Source organism: Xiphophorus maculatus, chromosome 18, assembly GCF_002775205.1.
Source record: "Xiphophorus maculatus strain JP 163 A chromosome 18, X_maculatus-5.0-male, whole genome shotgun sequence".
Taxonomy (NCBI): domain Eukaryota; kingdom Metazoa; phylum Chordata; class Actinopteri; order Cyprinodontiformes; family Poeciliidae; genus Xiphophorus; species Xiphophorus maculatus.
This window is the reverse complement of record NC_036460.1, coordinates 1,494,056-1,520,972: the sequence shown is the minus strand read 5'-3', so window position 1 is coordinate 1,520,972 and position 26,917 is coordinate 1,494,056. Positions and strand designations below refer to the sequence as shown.

The window sequence follows — 26,917 nt, the reverse complement described above, 5'->3', positions numbered from 1 at the left end:
TCAGCCATTAGTGGGACTACTGCCATGTTCTCGGCGATAAGCATTGGTGTAGAAGCAGAGGTGCTGTTGAGCACAGGAATGGTTGTGGTTATATGACTGATGTTGGTCGCAAGTGAAGGTGTGCTACTTGGGGCAAGTGTAGTAAGGGCTATAGTGGTTTTTGTACATGTGCCCACATTTCCCACTCTGTCCACAGCAGCTAGCTGTACACTCTGTGAACAGCAGGTGGAGCTGTAAGAAACTACTGTTATATTCTCCCCCCCTACTTCAACCACATTGCTGGTATTCAAAGTACCATTCCCTTGGCGTAGAGAAATGGTTTCAATTCCAGTCCCACTGATTCCATCTGTGAAATTAACAACAAGCTCCCAGTGGACAGATGCACAGAAGAGAGGAGAGGCCGGACAAACACCTGACATTCTGACTACCTGGCACACTGGAGCAGACAGGTCAGTCACCTGGACAGAGAAGGAGGTAAACGAGGTTAAGGAAAATTATTTTAAAAACTTATAACCCTCCATCTTGTTGTGTTCAACACAACAAGATGTTGTGTTCAGAAATCAGATGCAAGTATCTGATTTCTGAACATGCCCAGCTGTGTCATATCTCACCTTGGTAGCTATTGAAAACCTGAGCACAACGTAGTTGATTTCAGTACCATCAGCGTTCTCGGCAACAATAGTGAGGGAAACATCTGTTCCTGAAGCAGCATCAGCTGGAGTTGCTAAGGTCACTGTGCCATTAGCTTGACCGCCATCACCTGTGCCGATGCTCACCGAGGTACTCCATGCGGTGCCAAAGTCGCGGTCATTGTTGGCTTGTATGGTGAATGTCCCAGTTTCCTCTGAGGTTACGGTGAAAGATACGGAGACGCTGGAGCCTGGTTCGATGCTCAGGCTGTCAGCTTGAGCCTGGTATAAAGGACAAGAAAAAAATGTTTGGTTTTAAATTGATGGAGTAATTCTGGTTAAAAATGGTAACTTGAATCATCTTTTGTTGAGGTAACCACAGTAATCAATTCGACCAATAAAAGGACTGATTTCATTCAAATTCAATTCAATTCAATTCTAAAGTCGTGATCAAACACTGATTCAACATAGTAATTAACTTAATCAAATCACATCTGAAGTCAGGTCAATATTGTCCATTTTATAAAACTCCAGAATAAAACTATGTATGTGCACATACAGTATGTGTTATTTTGTTTTATCTTTTAGGAAATATACTAAAAAAGTAACTAAACCAAACCAAACCTTTTTTCCAGGGCAATGTGCCTAAAGCTCGACTAACAAGTGTGACTGGCCACAATAAAACCATGAGAGGTTCTGAGTAAAGATTCTAAGCTTTCCACTGACAGAAATGAGTGAATTGTGTGTGAATTGTGAGACAGTTATTTTTTGTCTTTGGGCATGTGCACCGACTGATGGCACCCTTTGAATTTTGTTGTCCTTGTGACAATGACAATAAAGATTTATCTTATCTATCTTATCTTAAAACACATGGAAAAGCTCTCAGTGTTGTGTGCACTAAAAACATTTTAGGGATATTTGTAATTTAGAAGCATAATAAAAGAAAAATAGACGTGAGTAGAGTTGTCAAAAACAGACATTTTCTTTCAGCCAGTAGGTAGCCCAACATCCATCCATCCATCCATCCATCCATCCATCCATCCATCCATCCATCCATCCATCCATCCATCCATCCATCCATCCATCCATCCATCCATTCATCCATCCATAAAACCAACCATCCAACCAACCATCCATCCATCCATCCATCCATTCTTTCTTTTTCTTACACCCTTATCCCACTGGGGTCATGAGGGGTGCTGGTGCCTCTCCAGATGTCAGCGGCCGAGAGGTGGGGTCACTCATCGCAGGTACGGATGGGTCACTCATCGCAGGTACGGATGGGTCACTCATCGCTACCTGCGATGGGTGATCGCTTTGATGGGTGATCCATCCATTTTAGTGACCCAGTCTTAAGCCATTAATCCATTACTATTTTTAAACACAGTACTTTGGTAAGCTAACTGTAGCGTTGCACTTTGAGCTCGGTTGTTTACATGCAGTATCTCACGGACCACTAGGGGACGCCCACGGACCACCAGTTGTTTGGAAACCACAATTTGAGAAAACCTCCCTACAGGTAGTGTATCCTTCAGATAACCATGGTGTTTGTCCCTTCGTGTATATTTCACAGTGGTGGACACACCTTGCAGACCGGAGTGAACAGAAAGGGTACTGACGGTAACAGAGAGACTGGAGGTTGTGATCTGGGTGGAAGCCTGTCTCTGGAAGCTGGTTGGTGCGGAGGTGGAGTTCGTCTCCTGCCCTGTCAGCTGAAGCAGGAAGCTCCCTGCCGGGACTTCACTGAACGCCACCAGATAGTCGCCGTTTCCTATCGACTGTCCAAAAAACAAAACACAAAAACTTGGTTCCTCATCCAAATCTATTCAGTGTTTCCACCAAATTATGCATTAAAAACTATATTATTTAGACACAGTATTATCTTTTTTACTATGCTTTGTGTGTCTTATATGTTAGAGAATTAGAGCCACTGAAAAGAAAAAAAATCTCACGTTAATCTCATAATTGTTACTTTTTTCTCAGAAATCAGACTATTCTGCTGAGATCCCCAGAATTTTGAGAAAAAAGTCAGAATAAATTTTTTTCCGCCGCTTTAATCCTCTTCTGTAATTTCACCAGATTTACCTACTTGAGGCATTCCAGATTGAGACTATTTCCTGCTAAATTGATATTTAATTTCTGTGATTTTACAGAAAAGAGTTGGGTCCTAATCTAGAGTTAATCTCTTGAAGAAGTGAATTGCTCTACAAAGCGAACGTTGCATACCTGGACTGATCCACTGAGTTGTGTTGATCTGGAGAAGTCGAACAGAGAGACGTCTCTGACTGTGGCTGTGTCACTTCCTGTGACGGTGACCCACAGAGTGACCTTATCACCTAAAGATCAGAGAAGAGACGGAGTCACTGAGACAGTTCAGGACGGAGGAGTCCAAACTGAAATACAACAAATAAAGTCATCTGATTGTTTTTTGTTTCGTAGGAGAGAGATGTTATTCACTGTAGATCTGAAGATTGGAAGAGTTTGAATGTTTGATGTCTGTTAGGATCCTGAGATGTTTTGAGGTTTATTTATTATTTTATTTTCCATAATTTCTTTTTATTTGATCAGTTCTTCTTGTTTCTGTTTTACTTTAGTTCAGCTCTTCCTTACAACGTGTTCCAAATTATTATGCCCAGCAGATTTTCTAAACATTTTATGGATTATAAAGAACTGCACATGGTCATTCTTTGAATGTGCAGCATTAAGTGTTCACATGTACTAAAATCAAAAGCTATTTCAATCAAAAACATCTTAACAGACCCAGTTACATGTTAACAGTAGCTGCTGTCTTAATCCCATGAATGTGTCCAACAGAAACTTTCCTCATTCTGCCTTCATCTGTAAAACCATCTTTGTTCTGAATCAGCCACAAATCTCTTCACAGTACGATAAACGCTTCAGTTTTTGTTAAATAACTGAAGTTTTCATATCTTGTCATACGGCACTAAACTATCTGATGGTTTCCCTCAGCAGAGATTCTTTCTCTTTCCCATATTGCTTGAAACCTGTGGCCTGCTTAATAATGTGGAACATCCTTCTGAAGTAGATTTCCTTTAATTGAGCTCAGCAGACAAACTAATCAACCAGCTCTCTGAAATTAATTATAGTGATTCAAAGAGCTCTGACACACAATATCATCTATAAATGTAATAGCACAACAAAAAATTTTATCTTTCTGACACTTGAATCCAATTTGCATAATAATTTGGAACACGGTGTATTGATTCTAGTTTACTACATTTATTCCTTGTATCTAGTTATTCTATATTACTCCAGTTTAATTATGTTTCTTAGGTCTAGTTATTCTTTAGTCCCTCGCCCCCTGTGCCACTTTCTCTCTCTCTCTCCTGACCCCTGACCCCGTTTCCAATCAGCCGTCTGTTTCCTTGTTTGGTAACAAATCTCCCCAGGACGAATAAAACTCTTTCTCAGTTCCTCCTGTTTAATCCTGTTCCCCCGTCATGATCCTTCTGCTTTTGTTTGTTCCTGATGTGTTTTGTTCTCCTCTGGCTCCCTGTGCTTCCAGGTTTTTTTTATTAATTAAATCTTCAGATCAACTCGCTGCCTCAGCTGATCTGGATCCAGTTAACAAACACACAACATGGCAGCATCTAGTTTTCAATTTATTTTTCGGGTTGTTTGAACAAATCATAAAAACAAAATTCAGGAGCGTTAATGTCTAAGAACAGAGACTGAGTCTCTTCAGGATGGTTAATATTGTGATATTTTGGGTTCTGACCTGTGGAGGGACGTCCTTCCTTGGGAATGACGCTGCCGTTGGTGCCCTCTTGTGGTTCAACGAGGTTGTAGACAAAGTTCAAGGAACTCCGACCTAATGCATTCACACAAAAAGAAAATAAATCTCAGATTTGGAAAAAATAAAGATTTAAAGCCTCTGAGCAGACCTTTCTTTCTTCACCTGTGACCTTGACTGTGTAGGCGGTGGTGGCGTTGAGCGCGATCGCCCACTGCCCTGCCTGGTTCTCAGGGTTCAGCCTTAACACCCACAGGTTTCCTGCTGTAGAAATCGATGCCAGGGAGCCGCTGGACTCACTGGAGCTCTGAGAAACTCCTGGAAGTTACAATAAATGTTAATTGAATAAGCAAAAGAAGTGAATAAGTCAGTACTGCCTACAAATGTTTGTTGTAATTTAGTTCTCTCTTATTTCAAGTGTGCTAAGATATTTTGGTAACACTTTATTAGAAGGCCTGAAGACTGATAACACCTGAACATGAAGGAATCTTCATGAAAGTTAAGATCAATCAATCATTTAATATGTAAAAGTTACACCATCAGTACCAGAAAGACCAAAAGGAGTCATAAATATCATAATTACAAAATGACAAAATCAGGATAAGAACATTTTTCTGAATCAGTTTCTTTCAATAAAAAACTTGAACAGAAACTGCATGTGTGAGTCTGTCTGGTGGATTTTTGGTTAAAACATGTTTGTTTTCATGCAGTGGGAAGAAAATCCAGAAATTTTACTGAAGTATGAGAAGAAATACTTCAGAATAAAATTACTGAAGAAAAAGTAAAAAGCACAGCACAGTAAAATTTCTCCTAAAAGTACATTTTTCCAGTAAATGTAACTAGTTAGTACCCAGCTCTGGCAGAGATGCACATCCCTTCAAATAAAGATAAAAACACTTGGTAAGACTTTGTGTTGTTACAACAGGCCACCGACAGGTGGAGCCATACTAGGTTAAAAGCAGATTGTATTGAACTGAACCTGTTGAGCTTGTCAGTGTGAAGGTGAGAGATGAGTCTCCTGTGATGTAAATCTGCATGTAGCTCAGAGTCGTGTCAACGAGGAAGGTCAAATTTCTCGGCGTGCCGGGATCCACCGCCGCATGGAGAACGGTGACCTGGAGGAGAACAGGAAGGAAAGCTGCTGCGCCGGTGAAAAACAAAGCTGCAAACGACATGGAGACTTGTTCGTTTCTCCATATCCAAGGTCCATACTCAGAGTCTCACCACGGCTCCGACTGAAAATTGCTCTATAATAGGAGTTGCTGCAGAAATCTGGGACTTGCTGATTTCAATGGCCAGACCTCCAGACGCCTGGGCCAGATCCAGATCCAGATCCAGCCGCTCGGAAGAACCTACAGTTACAGTTCTTTTGCGTCGTCTGGCATTAAAATAGGTCAAGATGGGAAAGACCTGGAAGAAGAGAAAGATTAATAAACACCATCCATAAGTAATGTGTGGATTTTCAACAAAATGAAGCAGAAAGAAAGAAACAAATCATTTCCTGATCTCAAACTGAGATCTATCAGTCTGGATTACGGATCAATTTCCTCCACTGAGACGTTAAAGACTCACTGCCAGGTATTAGCTGCTGTTGCTACGCAACGGTTAGCAACAGTAGCTAACACCTGAACAGGTTCAGGTAGAGCTGGGTGATATGGACAAAAAAAATATCTCAATACTTTTTCTGCATTAAGTAATTTTGATAATTATGCCAATTTGGTTTAAATTTCAATAAAACTTAAACAACAAATTCACATAAGTATTACAACACAAATAGCAGAACTTATCTTACATTAAACAATAAACTTGCTTAAGAGTTGTAGGAACTGGAAAACTGGAAAATAATGCAAATAAAGTTCATAAGGCCCATTAGGCCTCATCTGTATTTTACCTTCGACTTCGTGGTTTCTATCAGAGCGGTCACAGCATTTTTCAGAGACGCGTCTTTGGCTTCAGCATCAGTGAACAAAACAATAAAGGAAGAAGGAGGAGCTGCTGTCAGGGCAAGCTGTCAGAGAAAACAAGAATCGTTCTTTACAGGAGAAGCAGATTACAAAATATTACAGTCCACTGGCAGCAGCACAAACTTTCACTCAAGTAAAAGTAAGAAAAGTATTAATTTTCTTAATTGGATCAGTTACTCAAATACTGAGTAACTGATCCAATTATCATAAATATTTAAAAATTACACCATCAGATGGACCAAAGTATAAGTGAAAATTTGGTATTTTAAAGACGAAAATGTCAATAATTCATTTAAATAGCAAAAAATAAAATAAAGAAGATTAAAAAAAAAAAAAATTCAAAATCAGCTTCTGTCAATAAAAGACGTGATATTTACTGTTTTCCCTTCATCTGTTTCATTTTCCAGAACTTCTCCTGCCTTCGTAAAGATTCTCTTATTAGGAAAGATCTCAATAATTCAATTGTTTTCTAACGAGTTCTTGCTAAGATTTATTATCTTAAGTGACTCAAGTAATGAAAGTATCAATCCACACATCACTACCAAGGATCAAATCTCGTTGATTTGATGGTGATCCAGGCCTCACAGGTCGGAACCAGACAGACCAGTAAAAAGGGGAACTTCACTGTTGGGCTGAGTGGAAACATTTTGGATCCGTGTGCATTTAGGTTGTGGGATGATTTTGATGGAGTTTGTTCAAATCCAGTGTCGACTCACTCTCAGTCCAGACAAGCTCATCTTCAGGCCGTCTGCACCTCCACTGGGAGTCAGGCTGTTTATCTTGGTCATCATTTCATCTGCATCCGTTGTCCTCATCACTGGACCAAATTCTGCAGAGGAGGTAGAACTGTGAACTCCCCAAAATGGAGCTGATTTATTTATGTTTTTAGTAATCATTTCTGTGATTACATTAACAGAAACATAATTTCATTATAAAATTGTGACTTTAACATTTACAATAATATATATTTGATCATGTAGAAATCATTCTTTAAGCGGGCTAAAAGAAAAAACAAATTGCTCTTGGGGTCCCCCTAGTGGCCGGTGGTCTGAACTGCCGTGCAACGTGCAGATCGCATCCAAACCTCCAAATTAGCAAAACAATGTCCCAAAAGGACAGAGAAAACAAAGAGGAAGAATAGAAAAAGCCAAGGTAAATGTTTTTAAATGTATCTTGGTAATGTTATGTTATAAAAAAATATGAGTGGAGCTGCTAATAGAAAATTAGCTTGATAGCTGATAGCTTGATGTGTGAAACTGAGTTTTAACTTGAAATAAGTTGATTCTTGGTCCTAAATGTTTGAGGGTTTTTGGCTTCATAACGTTTGATAACATTAGTTAAAACTTCTCAGGGTTTGATCTAGTGAAATGTTTTTAGATCAGGCTAATTAATATTTCAATGAGCTGCTCTAAGCTGTAGTGATGTAGCTGTTTGTTGCTGTGCATGATCATTTATGTGGCTGAAACAAACATTATTTTCACAACATATAAGTTAAAGAAATTGAAGGCTCAGAATCAGCCCGGTACCGGTCCACTCACCAGTACCCAAAAATGTAATTTAATTTTGAGCTATCTGTATTACACCTAAGAGAAATTGATTTAATAAAGGGTGTCATGAACCTGGGAATAAATTAAAATGGTTATTTTTCTTCTGCTGGTTGGATACCTGTATCATTGAAAGGGACCAAAATGTATTCGAAGGGCTCCATCGGTGTTCCTCTTCTTTCATTTATGATTGTAGCTGTGACTGTTTGGACATAAGTTATGTCATCACCCATACTGCCCGTAGTGTCCACCACAAAAACCAGCGCAGGTGCTTGTGAGATGTCCATCAGTCTGTGGGGACACAGGAACCAGTCAGGTTTCTCATGTGGACACTGGGACTCAGCAGGCTTCGCTGCGTTTCCTACCTCAGGAATGTTCTGTCTCCGATAGCGACTCTAATGTCCTCCAACAGGTCCACTGTGGCGTCCACGGCCAGGTCCGCCGCTGTTCGGTGCAGCTGCCCGTGAGAAGACGAGTTTGTGTCCTTGTTGATGCCGCCGGTCGGCTCGGTTCTGCTCGTCTGGTCATAGACACCACCGTGGCTGCACTTACCTTTAAAAATACACATAGATTCAGATCAGCAAGAGTCACGGAGAATCTGGTGAAACGAGGCGACCATCAGTCAAATGATCACCACCAGCAGGAAATGAGGGTCAACTCGGACAACGGGACAAATATGTGTGTGTGTGTGTATTCGTGTGTGTGTGTGTGTATGTGTGTGTGTTTCTTCCACTCCACGTCTCAGTTATGCCCCTTACAGTCATAATATTTGGAAATATTCAGGGTAGGTGCAGTCCTACCCCTCTGGACACTAAACAGAAGGATCTGGTTTTTCTCCAGAGGAATTAAAGTTTCTACCTGCAGGTTTTGCTGGAGACTCGGTGCTGTAGTAGCCTGAGGTGAGAAGTCCCTGCTCCAGGACTGCAGGCAGTATGTTGTCTTTGCAGCTCAGCCCAGCACAGCTCTTACAGGTTGGAACATCAGGACCTGATGCGTTCAGAAAGCTGGTTATTTATCATGTTCTTTACTTTAATTGAAGATTTGTTAAACCTCCATGTCTGTTGCTTTAGATTCCCTGCAGCGTTTTACCTGCCAGGTTCTCCAGAGGCTGATCTGGTCTGATCAGAGCGCTGTAAGCTGCGGTTCTTCCCAACTCCACCCAGTTACTGTGGCTGTAAAAGTCCTAAAGATAAAAAACAAATAGAAATATTAACAATTAACAATAAATAACAATCTTTTTTTAAAGTATCTTGGTTCCAAAGAAAGAGGAGCCTCACCTGGAGGGTGTGACAGATTCTTCCAAGAGTGTTTCTGGCTGCCTGAAAGTTTTGCTCCTTCACAGAAGCTTTTAGAGACGACAATCCTGAGAGATCGACAAAAGATTCATGAAAAACTAAAGGAAAGAAGTAGAACAGATGCAACATCACTGAAGCCATTTGGCGTCACAAACTGGATCAAGTTTGTCAATGAAGCAGCTGCAGTTCTGTCTGCCTCAATATGAGCATTTATCGTTGCTTCTTTCACACCGTTAATAACAAAGATGACTTACACTGAAATATTTCCAACCCTTATTTCTGAATTTGATGATTCTCATTTCTCTGATTAACTCTGTGCTGCAGTTCTACCTTGAGTGATGAGGTCCCTGCCGGTGAGGAAGGCCTCGCTGTGGAAGTGGAAGGCCGGGTCCGGTGACCGCAGGGCGTCGCTGCTGTCATGAACGCTGTTGATTGCAGCTTGGAGCATCTCGCTGGAGACGGGGAAGCCGGGCAGCGGGACAGAGCAGGCCGTTTGGACTTTGTTAACCGACAGTGTGTCGGTTATCTGGGGGCAAAAGTGAAACTCAGATCATGTTGAGGATGTTTGAGCAGAAGAAGACCACTTCCAGGTCAGTCACCTCCAAAGTGAAGCTTCTGCCCTCTGCAGCAGCAACGTCCCGGCAAACCTCGGCTGTTTTCCTCAGAATCGCGATCTGGGTGATGTCACGATGACTCAGCGTCCAGGAGAAGAAGGAGTTCGGCATGAAGCTCTGAGCGAAACCTGGGAGGGTGAGAATCAACGCTGCCAGGAGGCGAAGAGAGGCTCCGACTGCCATGGTGGAGCTGCAAGGACCGCAGGCGTCAAACGTGATCTGTTCCAGCTGCTGCAGAACTGGATGCAGTTTGGATCTGAGGAACAACAGAGTTTCACTTCAGGCTCTTATTTAAACGCTGAATATTTACAGTTAAAATCTGCCAACAAACAGCTGCTAAAAAATCAATGTTCCCAAACCGACTGAGTCTCTGATGAAAACATGGAAGTGAAGCAAAAGATAAGTCCGATTATTATCAGATAATCACAAAGAAAATGAACTTTAAGGAAAATGATCAGAACTGTGTGACTAACTGTTGTCATTTGGTAAATAATGACACTTTAAAAATGTCATCGTTTACCACAGTCACAAAAACTCCTTCATGTTTCTGACGCAAAAACACAAAATCTGATCAAGTTTCTACTGCAAATATCTGACAAAATAACTGGACAGCAACTGATCAGCGAGACAGAAACTCGTTTGGAGCCAATAATTCTTGATCATTGATGAAAACGTTCCGGTTCTTTTGGCAGATAAATTCGTTTATAAGAAAACATTTTTGTCATGTTATAATTAAACTTATCTGCCACTTTTTCATCAATATCAATTATTACTTACTTTGTAAAAGCTCCTGTGTCTTGCTGAAAAGTTACTTTAAGGTCATTCTGTCTTAATTAAGGCGCACTGCAACATTTGCCGTAGAAACCAGACCAGAAAAACTTGATCAGATTTAGTTTTTGCAGTGTGATCAAATAAAATGTTACAGGAAAATTAAACAGATCTAAACAAACTAAACTAAATACCAATGAATGTAATTTAAAAATCTCTTATATGCAAAATGTTTTTAAAAAGCCAGGAAATGTTTTGCATCTTCAAACCTTCGGATGATTCAGCGCAGCGTTGAGGGAGTTCTGATCCGACGCCACGGCGGACCGTTTATATCTCCACCAGAGGAGGGCGGGTGACGCTGCACTCAAAAACACTTCATATCCTCATTCTCCAGAACCAAATCAGCTGCATTGTTCCGCTCAGTGAAACGCCTCGGTGTTTTCTGAGCGTGAAGGTGGTGGGAACACGCGCCACGCCGTCCTCCATGTTCCTCACAGGCTCATTGATCACCCATCACAGATCTGATCACAATCAGATTTACTGACCGACAAACGAAACTTCACCTTCTAACAGCCCAAAAACATGAACTTCACAAGAAATAAAATATGTGCAGGTGCATCTGCACTGTAAAAACACAACATTTGACCAAATATTTACGTTTGATTTCTAGTGCAAATGTCTTATTACACTGGAAATAAGGCAAAAGTAACGTATAACTTTTCAGCAACATAGAAAGTTGTTGTAAGTGAATAATTCTTTAAATTTGATGAAAAAGTTCTAGTTTCACCGGCAGATTATTTTATAAAAGAATAAATCTGTGGAATTGTCTGCAGACTCAATCCTGGATCCGTTTAAAACCAGTAATTATTTTAAATTTATTACCAAACCAGGAGAAACAGAAACATAATTAAAGAAAAATCTAAGCTATTTACTGTCAATAGATGATGTTTTATAGATGCTGACCTTTCACAATCTGCTTAAAGGCTTTTATTTTGGAATTACATGGAGATAGAATATGTATTTATAGATTTCATTGACAGACTTTTCGTTTCAATACCTGCTAGAAGAAGCTACATTTACAGTTAAAACGTTAAACTCAAAGTTTAAAACTCAGAAAATGAAATCTCCTGTTTTTAACGGATGTTTAGTCAAAGTCTGCGACGTTTCATCCGACGTTTGAGGAAAGTTTGACATGTTGACGCTGCAGCAGGGAGGCAGAAAGGAATCAGACCAGAGAAAAGCATCCAAACATGACTATACTCAAGTAAAGTAAAAACATATTTGGTAAAAAGTATAAAGTGCTGTTAACTGATCAAATGATCAATCATTTAGTATTTATAAATTACATCAGCCCAAAATATAAAATTAAGTTGAAATTTTGGTATTTTAGAGAACAAAATGACAATAATTTCTATAAGTAACAAAAAAAGAAAATTTCTCAAAATAAAATTTTCCAAAATTCTCTCAATAGAAAACGGACAGCTGTGAGTCCGTCTGGTGGATTTTCACTTTATGTTGTTTTTCATTCAGTGGGAAGAAAATGCAGAAATTTTTCTCAAGTAAGAAGAAATACTTCATAACAAAATGACTCAAGTAAAAGTAACAATACTTCTTAAAAGTACATTTAAAACTTTATTCAGGTAAAGGAGTTAATACCGACTCTGGTGTTAAACTCCAATTCAACAGAGAAAACCAGGTTTAAATGAAGACAGATTCATATTATTCTTTTCTTTCACAACAAAAAGTGGGAATGCATTATTTTACAGAATTCATATATATGTTTGTTTTTATGCTGTAATTTTGGGATATTTTGAACAAACCAAGGTGAGATAACAGCAATAAATTTGCAGACAATAAACATTAAATGTTGGACCGACTGGTTTTGGCGAGACGCTCAGAGCGACGCAGTCATGAAGAAACTAAAGCCTGGAGTTAGATTCCCGTTTCTGGAAAACAGACAATATGGTTGAGTTTGGAAACAGGAAGGAACCAGAGATGAGACATGATTTTACAGAGCTGCAGGTCATTTCAAGGTTTTTAACCAAAGATTGAACTAAAATAACAGAGAGAGCCGAGGACCTGCTTCATCTCTACTGTTGGTTTTTCTCGTTTTTCCTTCAATAATTGAATTCAGAAAAAAATAGCAGTTTTTAAACTTAATTTGGAAGAAGTTTGAAAAGCACCTGGATATCATCAGCAAAACAACGACAGGAATATTGTCAGAAGTCAGTGGGTTGAAAACGGAGCCCTGCGGACCGCCGCAGTGACCAGGGCGGGTCGGGATCCGTTTGGCCCGTCCACTTGGTGCCGGGTTAACGAAGTTCATCCCAGAGATCGTTCCTGTGCAGCGTGAAACGCGGCGGCCGGAATGCAGAGGCGGGACGTCTGGAAATAAAAGGTTTGTTTCCCTCCATCACCTCAACGTGTTCATTCTGTTATGTCACAATGAAAAGGGGATTTTAAGATGTTTTTCTTCTTTGCTTTTTGTTTTTGCTCATCTGTCAAACATGGTTTTTCGCTTGAGGACACATATTATCCCGTCACCTGGTTCCTGTTCTTCTTAAGGTTTCGGTTTACCTTTAACTCTCGGGTTTTCTGACGTTACCAGAGAAACTCATCACTATCAGCTGCAGTGATGCTGCAGCTGATTGGTCCCGATCATCGCTGGACGCTCTGTGACCCAAAGGCAAATTCATTTAGGATTAACCAGAACAAAAACCATAAATCTCATCCACTTTAGACCATTAAGTTCATAACTATTTGATACGCCTCCAGTTCTTCAGGTTTCTTCACTTCCACTTCAGCAATAATGTGTTATGGAAACATGATTATTTAGAAAACAGGCGTGTAAAATCACAGCCACGTTTACTGCAACTCCAAACTGAGCAAAGTCTGTGGGCTCAAACTAATCTAGATTTTTGTTTTTACCCCTCCAGGGTCATTTTGTGGCTCTAGTGTCCCTTCTATGACAGTAGACTGACAGGAAACGGGGAAGACATGCGGCAAATGTCGTCGGGTCCGGGAGTCGAACCCGCGACGGCCACATCGAGGACTCAAGGCCTCCAAATACGGGTCACGCTAACCGCTACGCCACCACGGCACGCCCAAATTTTGATATTTTAAGGATCAAAATGACAATAATTCATATAATTAACAAAATTAGGCAGAAGCCTTTTTTCAAAATCCGATTCTTTCAATAACATAAATAATTAAACTCTAGCAGAAACTGCAGGTGTGTGAGTCTGGGGAATTTTGGTTAAAACATGAGAAGAAAATCCAGAAATTTTACTCAAGAGTAGAAATACTTCATAATAAAATGACTCAGGTAAAAGTAAAAAGTAGCAAAAATATTCCTAAAAGTACATTTTTTGAAAACAGTTAAGTAAATGTAACTCAGTTACTGGTTTACTTATAAACCAGTAAATGTAACTGGTTTATAAGAAGGGAAACTTAAGAGAATCGGATCCCAAAGTAAAACTGAATTTCCTGATCCGTCCTGGATCCGAACCGATGTGGATCGTCACCAAACCTTCCAGAATAACGTTGCAAAAAGGTCAAAACTCAATGAATGTCGGCAGCCCAGTCAAGGGTCAAAGGTTACCTGGAGCCTTGGGCGGGTTGTTCAGGGGAGCAGACTGAGCTCTGCAGGAGTTTGTGCGTCATCCAAACAGGAGCTGCAGGTTTTCATCTTTACTCTGAGCGTAAATAATCCGACCCTGAAGGCGAACGGCGGCGCCGGTATGAGGAAGTCCAGCTGGGTGGAACGGATCGGATCACTCTTAGAAATATCATTAAAGCAGACAAATATCAGAGATTAAATCAGGCATGGCATCCATCGGGTCAAAGTTCATCCTCTGAGGGTTTGAACTGGGAACAGAACCGGCTCCTGACGGACTCTGTGTTGGGTCAGAACCTTAAGGAAGAAGGTTTCTGGACCTCTCAGCCGACGAGAGCAATAGAGAGACATTTTACATTACGGGTCAAAAAAATAAAATAATAATAATAAAAATAACAACAATAATAACAACAACAATAATAATAATAACAACAATAATAACAACAATAATAATAACAACTCCCCAAATCTTTCCTGTTTTGTATTTCCATTCAAATCGTTAAAGTCCAATGAAGAACTGGAATCGGTACGAAGCTAACTGCTGAACTACCAGAGGTTAAAAGGGTAAAGTAAAGTAAAGTAAAGTAAAGTAAAGTAAAGTAAAGTAAAGTAAAGTAAAGTAAAGTAAAGTAAAGTAAAGTAAAGTAAAGTAACACCAAACTGAATATTTTCAGGGAACAGAAAATTAGTTACAATTTAAATCTGTTCTGTAACAAAGCAGCTCCGACATTCGCTGACGTCCGCCGGTCACATCCGACCAGAGATGGACTTTTACGTGTCCCTGGTGTCAAACGTAAGATGCTTGGCGAAAAACATTGTTCACATCGAAATGTTTTGAATGAGAAAAGACTGAGAGTCGGACGGAGAGACGCGCAGCGTGACCGTGGATCTGTCGGCGAGACGATCAACTGTCATCCAACCGGCCAGCATCCATTACTGCATCTGATCATCGCTCCTCAAAAGTATCGATGTCGCCTGCGGACACAGAGAGTGGAGACTGGAGTCGGGCTCCGCGACCTTTTCAGAGTGGGAGGCGTCCTGAACCAAAATGGCTACCACGGCCTTCTGCAGTGCCGTCTGGTCAGGGTTCATACTAAACCAAGGACTGACCCAAAACTTGCCTTGAAACTCATTTCAAGATTTTTATCTGAAAACCTTGAAATGAATTTAGACTTTACAACATTTATCTTGGTGGAAGGAGAAAGGATGAGACGGTAAACTGGACCGCAGAGAAACCAAAGCAATGTCCAGGGGCCACAGTCATGGGAACTGCTGGAACAACTTTCTGAAGACGAAACCATGAATGTGTTTAGTTTTAATCTCTGCCAAAGGCGGCAACGTCCATGAGTCAAACGTCTAGAACCAGTTCTGGTCTACAAATTGATTTTACAATTTCTTTTCTAACTACAATTACTTTTGTTTCAGAGCAATGAGACATTAAACTGCATCATTTCATGGAAAAACCTGGAAAAACCTGAGGTGTTCTAAAACTTTTGCCCAGTAAAGACTGAAGGTCCTGGAGAAGCCATCTTGGTCTTGAGACACTTTTGACAGATTTCCAGGAACAACGGAGAATTTACAGGAAGTGGAGGATTTCAGCGAACAGGAAGCAGCAACCAAAACTGGGACGAAGGTTTTCATTTTATTATAATCAGTGGTGAGAACCGCTAACTAAAATGCTAGCTGCGCTAACCTTAAAACACTCATCATAAAGGTCAGCGCTGCTAAAGCGCTACATTCAACAATGTTGATACTCACCACGTTACAGCGCCCTCAGCAGGCCTGAGCTGTTACTGCGGCTGTTTCTGAACGTTTGCGCTTCAGGAAGTGATTCTTTGAAACCACAGGAGTCAAACTCCAGGCCTCCAGTCGCTGTCCTGCAGGTTTTAGGTACAAAACCCTGGAATGAAACGGCTTCATCACCTCCTCCTGGTGTGGATCGGTTCTCCAGAACCTTAATGACCTCATTATTCTAATCAGCTGCTGCAGCAGAGGCTCATCTAAAAGTTTCAGGACAGCGGGCCCCCAGGACTGGAGTTTGACCCCCCTGTTTTAAACAGATATTTAATGGTTTCAGTTTTATACTTATTCAGTTTGGCTAACTCTAAACAAATGACTGTTTTGAATTGATTATATTTATTTCAATAGTTTTGAAAAAATGAGAGGAAATGGAACTGCTGCTTAAACTACTTCAAAATAAAAGCATATATGTGAATACTTGACTAGTCGATAAACAAAACTTCCAGGACAGATATCAAACTTTATTCAACTAAAATTTTACTAAACAGCTAAATAAATTATATCTTTATTCCAGGAAATGTATTTAGGAGAAGCTAACTTTGCTAAATGTTTTTAAAACGATCAAAAAGCAGCTCAGCTATCAGTGGAAGTGTTCCCACCGCCGATTTAAATGGTTCACTTCTATTAATAAAAAATAAAAATGGGGTCGACTTTGATGCTGGTTTGACCTTGAAGACCTTCACAAGGTTACAGTGGTCAAAGTTTTCTGAGCAGAGGCAGCAGAGAACCCAAAAACTTAGAGTAGAAATACTCCAAATGTTTTTACTCAAGTAAAAAAGTATCAAGAAATGACGAGTAAAAAGTATTTGGTAAAAAGTACCAACTGGTCAAATTACCAGTCATTTAATATTTAAAAATTACATCATCAGACGGACCAAACTATGAAGCCACATGGAAATTTTGTTACTTTAAGGTCGAAAACTACAATAATTCATGTAATAAAAATATTGAAGTTTTTCCAAATCAGTTTCTTTCAATAAATAAATAACAGAAACGGCAAGTTTGTCTGTTTTTTTTAGTTTTTCATTCAGTGGGGAGAAAATCCAAACATTTTACTCAAGAGTAGAAATACTTCATAATAAATTCCTCAGGTAAAAGTAAAAATACTCCTAAAAGTAATCTTTTCAAAAAGTAACTAAAGTAAATGGAAGCAGCAGCTCGCCGGTTCTGCTGCTCGTCCAAACGGACCCGGCAGCAACCCGCCCTCCTCCGCCATGAAATCAAACTCACCCGGGTCGGTGTTGGATGATGATGACACAGTTTTATTGCAATAAACAGATTGGATCAAGAAACGAACAAAAAGCTGGCAGATTAAGTAAAACGTCGTCCTTTCACCGTCCCACTAAAGAAAAACCGCTCTGTCAGACGGGAAGCGAACCCAGACCCGGTCCAGATCCACACCGGACCGGGTCACCAGACCCGGTGACCCGGTCCGACAAACCAAAAGAAGCACACGCTACAGTTGGAGCTACAAACCAAAGATCCAGCTTTATTGGACAGGAAGAGTTTGGACTTTACAACATTTATCTCGGTGGAAGTCTGCGTCTGATCCACACTGAAACAAACAAAACTTCTAATTTCTTCTTCTGGGTTGGCAACAAGGCGTGTTAGCGCCACCGTCTGGTCGGGGGAGTCTGTGGCGGCGGCTTTAAACGAGTCAGTGCTGCATTCAAAGACAGGTGGAAGCAGAGTCGGGGAGAGGAGACGCAGCAAGAAAGAGGGGGAAAAAAGCAGATGAGAATTTAAACAGAACATTTCAGAATCTCTTTCTTTCCTCCTTCATTCACGATCCGTTCAGCTAAACACCAGAACCTCACAGATCCGCTCTGCTACTCAGACACTTACAGCGGCACCTTGTGGTCAGAACAGAGGAGTACATTCCCACCAAAACACTGAGAATAATCTCAAAAATGATCTAGAAAAGAAGTCAAAAAGATTATTCTCATACTTTTTGATTTTTTTTTTCTGATTTTAAAAAATGTTGAACTCTTGGAGTTCAGAAATTAATTCTTTAGTTTTTCTAGCAAATTTTTGACTTTTGGAGATCAGAAATTTCCTTGATTTTCCAGAAAATTTCTGATATTATTTTTAAGATTTCTGAGTATTTTGGCAGAAAAGTACTCCTTGTTTTTCTATTTAAAATGCCGTCGTGGAAATCAGCACAGAAATGAAGGAGCCGGTTCTTCTGGTCCAGAGATGGCAGCTCAAAACTAAAAAAATAAATAAATAACTGCAGCAAATTTAGAATCAGAACCGACTCAGAACCAGAACCAGTAATTAAAGCTGTTTATAAAAACTTAACCGTCCAGAAAGCAGCATGAGCGCCACCCTGTGGGGAGAAATGAAACTGGAAAGTTTCCAGGAAATTTGACTAAAATGAAACTAAAATGAAAACCGTTCCCGGCTGAACGGAGGGAATAAACTTCCCAGTTACGTTTTAGCGCAGAAGGAAAAGCCAGAACGTTCCTGTTTTCAGTGTGGATCAACGGACCAATCAGAGGAGAGCTCTTCCTCTGAGAGGATGACATCACCGCCTGACACAACCAATGAGAGCGGGCCGCTTAGCAGGCCACGCCCCTCGGCGGTCACCATGTGACCTGTGAGTCGGCGTTTCGGGAAATCCTGCGGACAGCGAAGGCAACGTTTCTCTCCATCTGAGCAGGTGAGACCAGGGGATCAACCTGAAGGGGCGGGGCCTGTATGATAAGCCCCGCCCCTTCAGGAATAAAAGCAGATAAATAAAAGTTGAAGATCAGTCACCATGGAAACGTAAAAAAGGGGCGGGGCAAAGAGACAAATGTCTATACCCTGACCAATGAGGTCTAAGGGGCGGGGCGTGGTGCAGGTTTGACCTGCTGGGGGCGGGGCTACGGGAGGATGCAGGTGTGACATCACAGTAAGCGGAGGTGAAACCCAGATTGGACATGCATTGGCGAGCTGCTCGCTGTGTTTGTTACTGAACAGAGTGTCTGTGGTTCCCATTTATTCCCACTAAGAATAAATTTTCTGCTCCAACAGGAAGAAGAAGAGGAGGAAGAGGAGGAGCTTCTCCTCGCCGTCCGTCCAGCCGTCTGTCTGAAGGAATGCTAACTGTGCTGCTTCATCATTCCGCGTTTTTAACCCAGAGTTCACTCATCCTCTGATTCTGCCCCCTGACCCCCCCCCCCTCCTCCCCCTGCCCCCCCTGTCAGTCTCTTATGGTTTCTCCTTTGAGATCACCTCTTCTCGCGGCTTGGCTCCGCCGAAGATGGCGGAGTTCGGGTTGGCGACCTGGTTGAGCGGTTCGGAGACGGTCCGGGGTTTCAGCTGGAGGCGGGGCCGCTGTGCACGCTCCTCTGCACACACACACACACACACACACACACACACACACACACACACACACACACACAGGTTAACGTCAGCGTTCAAACTCAGGCTGAATTCATCTTGATGCAAAAGCTGGGATTAACTAGATGTTAGAGTAGGGGACTTGATGTGATCTGGGGTCAAAGTTCAGGAATTATTTGAGTTTTTGTTCCTATTTTAGACTCATATGGATCTGACTGATGTTTGAAGGAAGACACTGAACAGCTGGTTGCTATGGTGATTCCCTCCTTTTCCCAGGCGATCATTTCAGACTCCAACAGTCAGGGTGTGAAAACTTTCCTGTTGTTATTGAAGGATTTTCAAATTCTATCATCTGTTCAGAAAAGTTTAAATTTGAACAAATAATCATTTTCCTCTGTAAAGAGCCCAGCGATCTGTAACAGCAGGTGGCGCCACCTTCAGACGGTTCCCTGAAGTCTGTCGTTCCGCCGCGCGGCGGCCCGTCTCTGAAGCGACTCATCCCTCCTCCGCCTCCCCGCGGCCGGTCGCCGGGACGACTGCTGCCGCCTCGACTCCGCCCCCCCATGAAGTCATCGTCTCTGAAACCTGCGGAGACGAGCGGACCGTCAGTCGGCTTACCGCCACTAGGGGCGCCGTGAAAATGAGATGACAGAAAGGGATGATGGGAAGCAATACGGGGGGGAGGGGCTTCCGCGAGCTTCACTGCCACCTGCTGGACAAGTAGAGCAACTCTGACGCTGCTTGGATCTGATTTCAGTTTAAAAGTCGCTCGTAAGTTAAACTACCCTGCTGCCGTCTGATTGGCAGCAGCCCAGCTAGCAGCCGTCTGATTGGCCAGCATCATCTGACCCCACCTCCTCCTTGCTGGTCGTAGAAGTCATCTCGCGAGTCCCGTCCTCCGCCTCCTCCTCGGGAGCCTCCTCGAGGACCTCCTCGTCCTGCAGACGACACGGGAGTTTAACACCGACAGGAGAGAAGAAGAAGAGAGGAGAGGAGGAGGTTAGGAGGAGAGAGGAGGCTGTAAGGAGAGAGAGGAGGAGGAGGAGTCGGCATCTCCTTCTAGAAGCAGCTAGTGAGGAGGCGGAGCTTGTTAGTGTCCCATCAGCCAATCAGAGGAGGCGTTAGAAGCAGTAGCAGTGAAGCTCAGAAACAGAAGCTGTTATTGGTCAGAGGAGAGGAGAGGGAGGATGGAGGAAAAGGAGCGTCAGAACCAAACAAACTTAAAAACATTTGATCTAAATACTTAAAACTCTCATAACTTTATTCATTATTAGTAATTATATTATTAATTATTGTCTGATATTCTCCTTTCTGTCTCCCACAGTTCAGTCCTGATCCAGATGTTCCTGTGGGCCAAAGGTTCTCCAGGCTCCCCTGTTGCTGCTGCATGCTGCTGGCCAGCTGGCTGAAACACTAATTCAGCTGTTTGAAACATTCCTGTCATGGTGCGCCACCTATAGCATGAACCCTGTTACTACAATCAGCTGCTTTTCATTATTTATTAACTCCCTGTGTATAGAACCAAATAATAGATTCATATTAAACCTCTAGCTTTAATAAACAGCATGGTTGGAATCAATAATCAATAAATCAATTGATCAAGTGATAAATTAAAACAAACTCAATAGTTTCCGTTTGCATGATTTATTGTTCTTCTCTTTCTTCAACCTTCAGTAAACAGTTCAGGACAAAAAGAAGGAGAATAAAATCCTGGATCATGAATCAAAGCTGCAGCCTCATTAAAACACCAGAACGACGCAGAAAACCAGAACCAGAACCAGAACCAGCCCAGCATAAGGCTGGACGCCGTGTCTACGACGCGCCGTGCACAGCTGGAATCAGCAGAAACATGTTAACCAGGTAAACCCACCTGGAAGGTCTTTCACTAGCTAAACCAGCGGCTAACATCTCATCTGATCAGGCATCTGGATGTTTTCCCTCTGCGCCTGTTCTATATAACCCAGGTCTGGTTTTCATCTGACCGGGGGCTCGTCCGGGATCTTTAAACTTTAAACTGATTTGTTCTCCTGCTGTTGGCTTCTCCAAACACCTGGCGCCACCTGCTGGCGTTTCGGTGCTCATACCTCTACCGTCGTCTTTCCTGAAGCCGAAGCCACTCCCTCCTCGTTCTTGCCTTCGTCCCTCTGCGATGTCCACCCTCAGTGACCTGTCGCCTAGCAACTGCAGAGGTCAAAGGGTCAGGTTAGCCTCACAGGACGGAACCACCTGTTTGAACTCCTGATCATCCCCCGACAGTCTGGAGTCAGTCTGTTTTTTACTGAATGATTAAAGTAAAAACCGTTTTGAGCGGAAACTTACCGCGCCGTCGTACGTCAACGCTTCTTTTAAAGATTCCAAATCATCAAACTCAACATAACAAAAACCTGAAGAGACAAAAACAAACTCAGTCAGGAGTGTCACCGAGTTCAGAGCCGTTAGGCATAATAATAATAATAATAATAATAATAATAATAATAATAATGTTGAATTGCTTTAAAAATCAAGTGCATAGTTGCTCAACACATTCCAGTTAAAGATTATTAATTATATTTTCCAAGAATAAACTGTTAATGTAATGAATGTGTTCAGAAATGTATTTATATTTATTGAGGAAAGTATTTTATTGGAATATATTTTTAACATAGTTTCCCCCAGAAAACCTGCTGAGCTCAGTGTTAGATGACTGCCAGTTTTTTGAGTTAAAAATGTTTAAATTTTAAAATATTACTTGATAATTATGTGTTATTGGAAGATTAATACCTGACCACCAACTATAAAGTCTTAAAATCTCAGGCATTAAAAAGCTAAAATAAATAAATAATGCTTAGTGCAGTGGGGACCAAAGTAAAGCCTGGTGGCCCGCCAGGCTGATTATACACTGGGCAAAACGCTGAATATAGCACATTATTAATATTTTAGAATGTATTGTTTTATGTATTTATTTTATTGATAGAAAACTATTTATTAGTTTTCATATTTAAAATAGTATTTTTTTATCTAACTTGTTTATGTTTGAAAATATTTACTTGAATATGTTTTTATTTTATTTATTAAAAATATTCTACTTGCTTAAATACGCTGTCATACTATTTATTTCAAATTATTATTCTCACTATTAAGTAATTAATTTAAAGTTAAAATTCTGCTGGTCCATAAACTGGATTTATGTTCAGTTTGATTCTCTGATCAGAAACCTGATGAACGTTTGACGGATGTTTGAGTTTTGGTGCCGTAAAATAAACTTTCCTTCATCACTAAACCGTTGAAGTGAAGAATCCATGTTCCCTAAACGTTCCCAGATCGCTCCGACCGGATCAAAACAATAACATCCGCTCACCTTTGAACTTGTCTGTCTCTTTGTCTCTGACCAATCGCACGCTGCGGATGTTGAGCTCTTTGAAGATGACGTCGATGTCGCCCTGCACCGTGTTGAAAGGCAGGTTTCCCACGTACGCTGTGAACGGGGGCTCTGTGGGCAGCTCCTTCTGCTTCCGGGGGCCTCCGGACCCTCCGCCGCCGCGCGGCCTGAGGGACGCACCACAAAATCAGGCTCAACATCCTGAGCACGTTTTCCTGATGCTGCTAAACAATCTGACAGTTTTCTGCTCAGACAGAAAACCTGCAGAGCCGAGATTCTGCAAACCATTTCAGGACCAAACTGTCTGGACCTGGTTTCATCCTTACAGAGGAAAATTCAGGAATAAAAAATCAGGATAATAATCACTTTGATGTTTCCTCCCATTCATCAGTAAACTCTCCATCAAGCTGCTGCAACGCACACAAAAATGGTAAAAAACTATTTTAATAAATACATTTCAAAAATACATAAAATGAATAAAAATAAAGGAACAAAAACACATTTAATAAAAAAAAACGTTAATACATAAAAATGTATAAAAACTAATGAAAAATCCAAAAATATAAAAATGAATTAAAAGTTAGGCATAAAAAATTATTTAAAAAAATTATGAATGTATTTTAGGAAAGTGTTTTTCAAATTCAGGTATAAACACTTCAACAGTGAAATAATATGAATATTAACATCTATAATTTTATTTTTCATTGCCAAATAAAACATGGAGCATCTTTTTTCCAAGACACTAAAAGTGAATAAAGTAAAATCTAGAGATATCACAGATTTTAAGAACGCACTCATATGAAAATTTGGGTGATAAACAGTCAATGAATTTTTACAGATATTAAATGTTTTATTCTCATTTCCCATGAAAACCAACCAGAACTGCTCACTTTGCTTTTCTGCTTCAGTTAAACATCCCATAATCCTTTGCTGCATCAGCATCACTTGACCAAACAAATACCACCGTCCAGAACACAAACAGCAGCAAGATGGAGACAAACTGACCAGCTTCAAATATCGATGCCCAGCAGATTCTATTATAGAAATATTATAATGTACTGAAACAACAATCATTCACAGATAAATAAATATTGTTTGAGGAAAAACATGAATAAATATTAAAATGAAGCATCTGTTCTTGATCTGTGATCCGGTTCTCCTACCAACACCAACAGTTTCAGTTTCGTTTCACTTGTGGACTATAAACAAACTGACGGTGGAACATGTTTGGTCCTTTGGTTATGAAGTAAATAACATTTATTAATTATAAAGTTCTGACACAAAACTCTGAGCTTCTAGTCACCAGTAGAGCTTAGAGCACTGGAGGCATTTCCACTGGTTTCTGCATGAAACCAGTTTAAAAAGACAAACATGGCCGACCCAAAGGTTCCCTCCAGAATGCTTTTGCTCCAACTTCTTTACTTTAAGGCAGCTGTTATGATGTGTAGCCGTGGCAACAAGGTATTTTTCTACAACAGAGCAGCAGATTGGCATCTCAAAAGCTGAAACAATACCTAAACTATGACCCAAAACCCCAGAGGAGATGAAAAGGAGACTTCAGGAGGAAGTTCAAACTGTCTCCTTCATTCATCGTATCCCCTACTCCAGCGTCTCGCCGCCCATTTCTAACCGTACAGCCAGGCAGAGATTTAAAGAGGAGCGGCAAAACCAAATTAGTAGTCTTCAGTCAGAGGCATATTCAGGTTTAAAGCAGAACTGACTGCTACAGGAGACTCCACAGCATCCACATCCAATCAAAGAGCTGCAGGATTTAAAATACGATCCGATGTCCTGAGGAGACTTCACTCCTGAAAACTCTTCTTGCATCACAAATCCCTCTAACCAATCATCACAGATAAATCTAGTATTGATCATGTGATCAAGTGTCCAGTTACAGTTGCCAGGTTACAACATTTCCAGCTGAGTTTTCCATAACTGGCAGATTTAAGGATTTATACGTTTATTATTCATGTTTTGTAGGTGAATGAGAATATTTTCTGGTATTTTCCTGTAAATGTCACATATTTAAATAGTGATGCACTTCTCTACTAATATGTTTTATTCCAGCAAACTGGAATAAAAAACGTAAGCACAAACTATACAAATAAATCAAAGGAATTGGGGGGCTGAAAAATTCATCTATTTATATTTAAAAGCTGAATTTTTTGTGTATTTTTACTTAAAATGTCGACTTCAGGATTCTAAATGTAACTGAATCGAGTATTTGAATGAATAATCTGAGTGAATGGGAACCTATAGACGCATCAAGCCGTTCAATGAAAGATGCAGACATGCTGAAGAAAACCAACTGGTTTCCAGATAAAACCATTGAAACAGTCAGAAACCAGCAGCCTCCCCGACCAGGAACACGAGAACCGTCCGGTGTCGGTATCTGATCGCAGCGATCGATCCTCGGGCTCACTGTGGGACCTGTGGATGCCTCTGCGGACACATGATGCAGCCATGCGGGCAGCCTGCAGCAGCAACCCGGCTCCACCTCAGCCTCCACCTGCCGCGCCTCTGGTGCCGCCCGGCACCGGAACCCGATCACTGTTACGAACACCGATCAGAACCATGCTGTTCTGGTCGGTGACAGATGCGCCACAGCACTGCATTTTTTTGGAAGCGGTTAGCTCCAGGATCCCCGGTGTTTCCCGGCCGCCCTCACCGGCCTCCCCACACCCCAGCGCGGCCTGCTCAGAGAGTGCAGAGGCTCAAAGAGCTCCGAGCCGATAGTTATCAGTACCGGTCCAGTCAGCGTGTGTGGTTGGGGTCCGGAGCCGGGATTCAGAAAAAGCCGGTCCGGTCCGACTCTACGTTAGGGTTTCGGAACGAGGACTCACCCTCTGCCGCCGCCGAAGCTGCCGTAGGCCCTATCATCGTAGTCCGCCATTACTGCTGCTGTGTCGGAGAGGAAGGTCCTACACGTCACAGCCGAGCGGGTTCAGCTGCCCGCTCAGCGCCTGACCGGAAACAACAAACGCACTAAACTAAACTAAACTAAACTAAACTAAACTAAACTAAACTAAACTAAACTAAACTAACTAGTATAGTACGTGTCCTCGCAATTCAGTAAATGACGCTGAACTAATGTGGATTGAATTAAACTAATGAAATTACATGAAATAATAAAATGAAATAATGAATCAATACTTACTAAAGTACTAAAGTACACACACATACACACAGTTACCCAACCTATCAGACGTATTGTGAATCACGTGAACTGAAATGTCCTGAATAAAACAAACTTTATTTGTAGAATGTGACAATATTCAATTTTAAATTGGTTGAAATATTTCATAAAGCATAAGAGCCCAAGTATGACTTCTACAATTTGTTGATCAATACAAAAGAGAAATATGCTTAGTCCTCTCTTGCATTTTGACAGAACTAACATAAACCAAACTGTTTATTGATTTATATACGGGTAGAAAATATATTTTTATCGAAAAATTGGAAATGTTCTCAGCTTTAATTTAATCCATATTTTATAGAAAACAGATAAGAATTCAGGGCGCTACAACCATGTTTATGACAGAATCCTCCTTATACTGCATTGAAGTATGGCTTTGTGGACATTATTCAATGCATAGTAATGGCGCCTGAGGATCGTCATCAGCTACCGTGGCTAATATACAAAGTCCAGTCCAGTAATATACCGACTTCCAGAGCATTAGCTGTACTACAGGTTCACTATCCGAAGACTTTCATTGACACTATTGTTTTTATTTATACATCAATGACCCATATAACTGCAACTGAGGAGAAATTATGAGAAAAACAATGTCAGTATCAGAAGTTTAATGCAATAACAGAAACATCTCCAAAATTATTTCCAAAATATTATAAAATATCCCAAACATTTGCTTAATTACTCAACGAAAGCTAGTTAAGGAACAGGCATTAGTTCTCTCTAACAGCAGAGCCTTGGATCATTTTCATTTTCAGTGATTCTTCTTCAAGCCTCTCTGTTTGAGGACGTTCCTGAGAAGCTTCCAGCTCTGGGTCGGTCAAGGTTCTGAGGAGAGTTACTCAGAAATCTCACAGGTCTTTGATTCCGGTTTCAGACGATAAGGGCAGGAAGATACAACTTCTCCACTGGCACACTGTTCTATGACAAGTAAACACTGGATTATTTTATTTAATCCAGTAAACATCCAGAAGATCCATGAAGAAAACCCCGTTCTGCAGGTTGTCAAACCTCCACATGAACCGGTCTCGTTGCCTTCAGTTCTGATGCAG

The 26,917-nt window shown here is 41.1% G+C and overlaps 3 protein-coding genes across 7 annotated transcripts in view; all 3 read right to left on the bottom strand.

Annotated features, from left to right (window-relative positions):
- LOC106699893 (von Willebrand factor A domain-containing protein 7-like) lies at positions 1 to 15,276 on the bottom strand. Its single transcript, XM_014472188.2, has 19 exons — positions 15,122 to 15,276; positions 9,786 to 10,056; positions 9,517 to 9,712; positions 9,169 to 9,254; positions 8,981 to 9,074; positions 8,750 to 8,878; positions 8,257 to 8,443; positions 8,013 to 8,182; positions 7,064 to 7,176; positions 6,275 to 6,391; positions 5,608 to 5,793; positions 5,363 to 5,498; positions 4,549 to 4,701; positions 4,369 to 4,461; positions 2,856 to 2,965; positions 2,249 to 2,407; positions 612 to 911; positions 429 to 458; positions 1 to 63 (listed from the first exon to the last, which is right to left on the bottom strand). The coding sequence occupies exons 1-19, from the start codon at positions 15,274 to 15,276 to the stop codon at positions 1 to 3; spliced, it is 2,748 nt and encodes a 915-aa protein (XP_014327674.2).
- Positions 15,277 to 17,225: 1,949 nt separating this feature from the next.
- eif4h (eukaryotic translation initiation factor 4H) lies at positions 17,226 to 25,614 on the bottom strand. Of its 2 annotated transcripts, XM_023351928.1 has the most exons (8): positions 25,516 to 25,614; positions 22,652 to 22,839; positions 21,634 to 21,698; positions 21,399 to 21,495; positions 20,169 to 20,252; positions 19,750 to 19,899; positions 19,204 to 19,319; positions 17,226 to 17,647 (listed from the first exon to the last, which is right to left on the bottom strand). In XM_023351928.1, the coding sequence occupies exons 1-8, from the start codon at positions 25,563 to 25,565 to the stop codon at positions 17,642 to 17,644; spliced, it is 756 nt and encodes a 251-aa protein (XP_023207696.1). In that variant the 5' UTR covers positions 25,566 to 25,614; the 3' UTR covers positions 17,226 to 17,641. The 2 variants fall into 2 exon arrangements, with proteins under 2 accessions (XP_023207696.1, XP_023207697.1); XM_023351929.1 differs by lacking the exon at positions 20,169 to 20,252.
- Positions 25,615 to 26,461: 847 nt separating this feature from the next.
- The window catches only part of LOC102220284 (anoctamin-7-like), an 18,757-nt gene continuing 18,301 nt past the window's right edge, over positions 26,462 to 26,917 (bottom strand). For all 4 annotated transcript variants that reach the window (XM_014472190.2, XM_023351942.1, XM_023351943.1 and 1 more), the window contains one exon: positions 26,462 to 26,917. This exon is cut by the window's right edge and continues 166 nt beyond it. The gene's annotated coding sequence lies outside the window, so the exon portion shown is untranslated.

Bases quoted from the DNA above. Each gene is read 5' to 3' on its own strand.
- eif4h (XM_023351928.1), bottom strand. From the start codon at position 25,565: ATGGCGGACTACGATGATAGGGCCTACGGCAGCTTCGGCGGCGGCAGA. The intron at 20,253-21,398 runs GTATGAGCACCG...TGTCGTCTGCAG, and splicing joins CAGGAAAGACGACGGTAGAG to GACGAGGAGGTCCTCGAGGA. The intron at 19,320-19,749 runs GTGGCGCCACCT...GTGTGTGTGCAG, and splicing joins CTTCAGGGAACCGTCTGAAG to AGGAGCGTGCACAGCGGCCC.
- LOC106699893 (XM_014472188.2), bottom strand. From the start codon at position 15,276: ATGAACCCTGACCAGACGGCACTGCAGAAGGCCGTGGTAGCCATTTTG. The intron at 8,444-8,749 runs GTAGAAACTTTA...GTATTTTTAAAG, and splicing joins GTCTCCAGCAAAACCTGCAG to GTAAGTGCAGCCACGGTGGT. The intron at 2,408-2,855 runs GTATGCAACGTT...TTTTTTGGACAG, and splicing joins AACTCAGTGGATCAGTCCAG to TCGATAGGAAACGGCGACTA.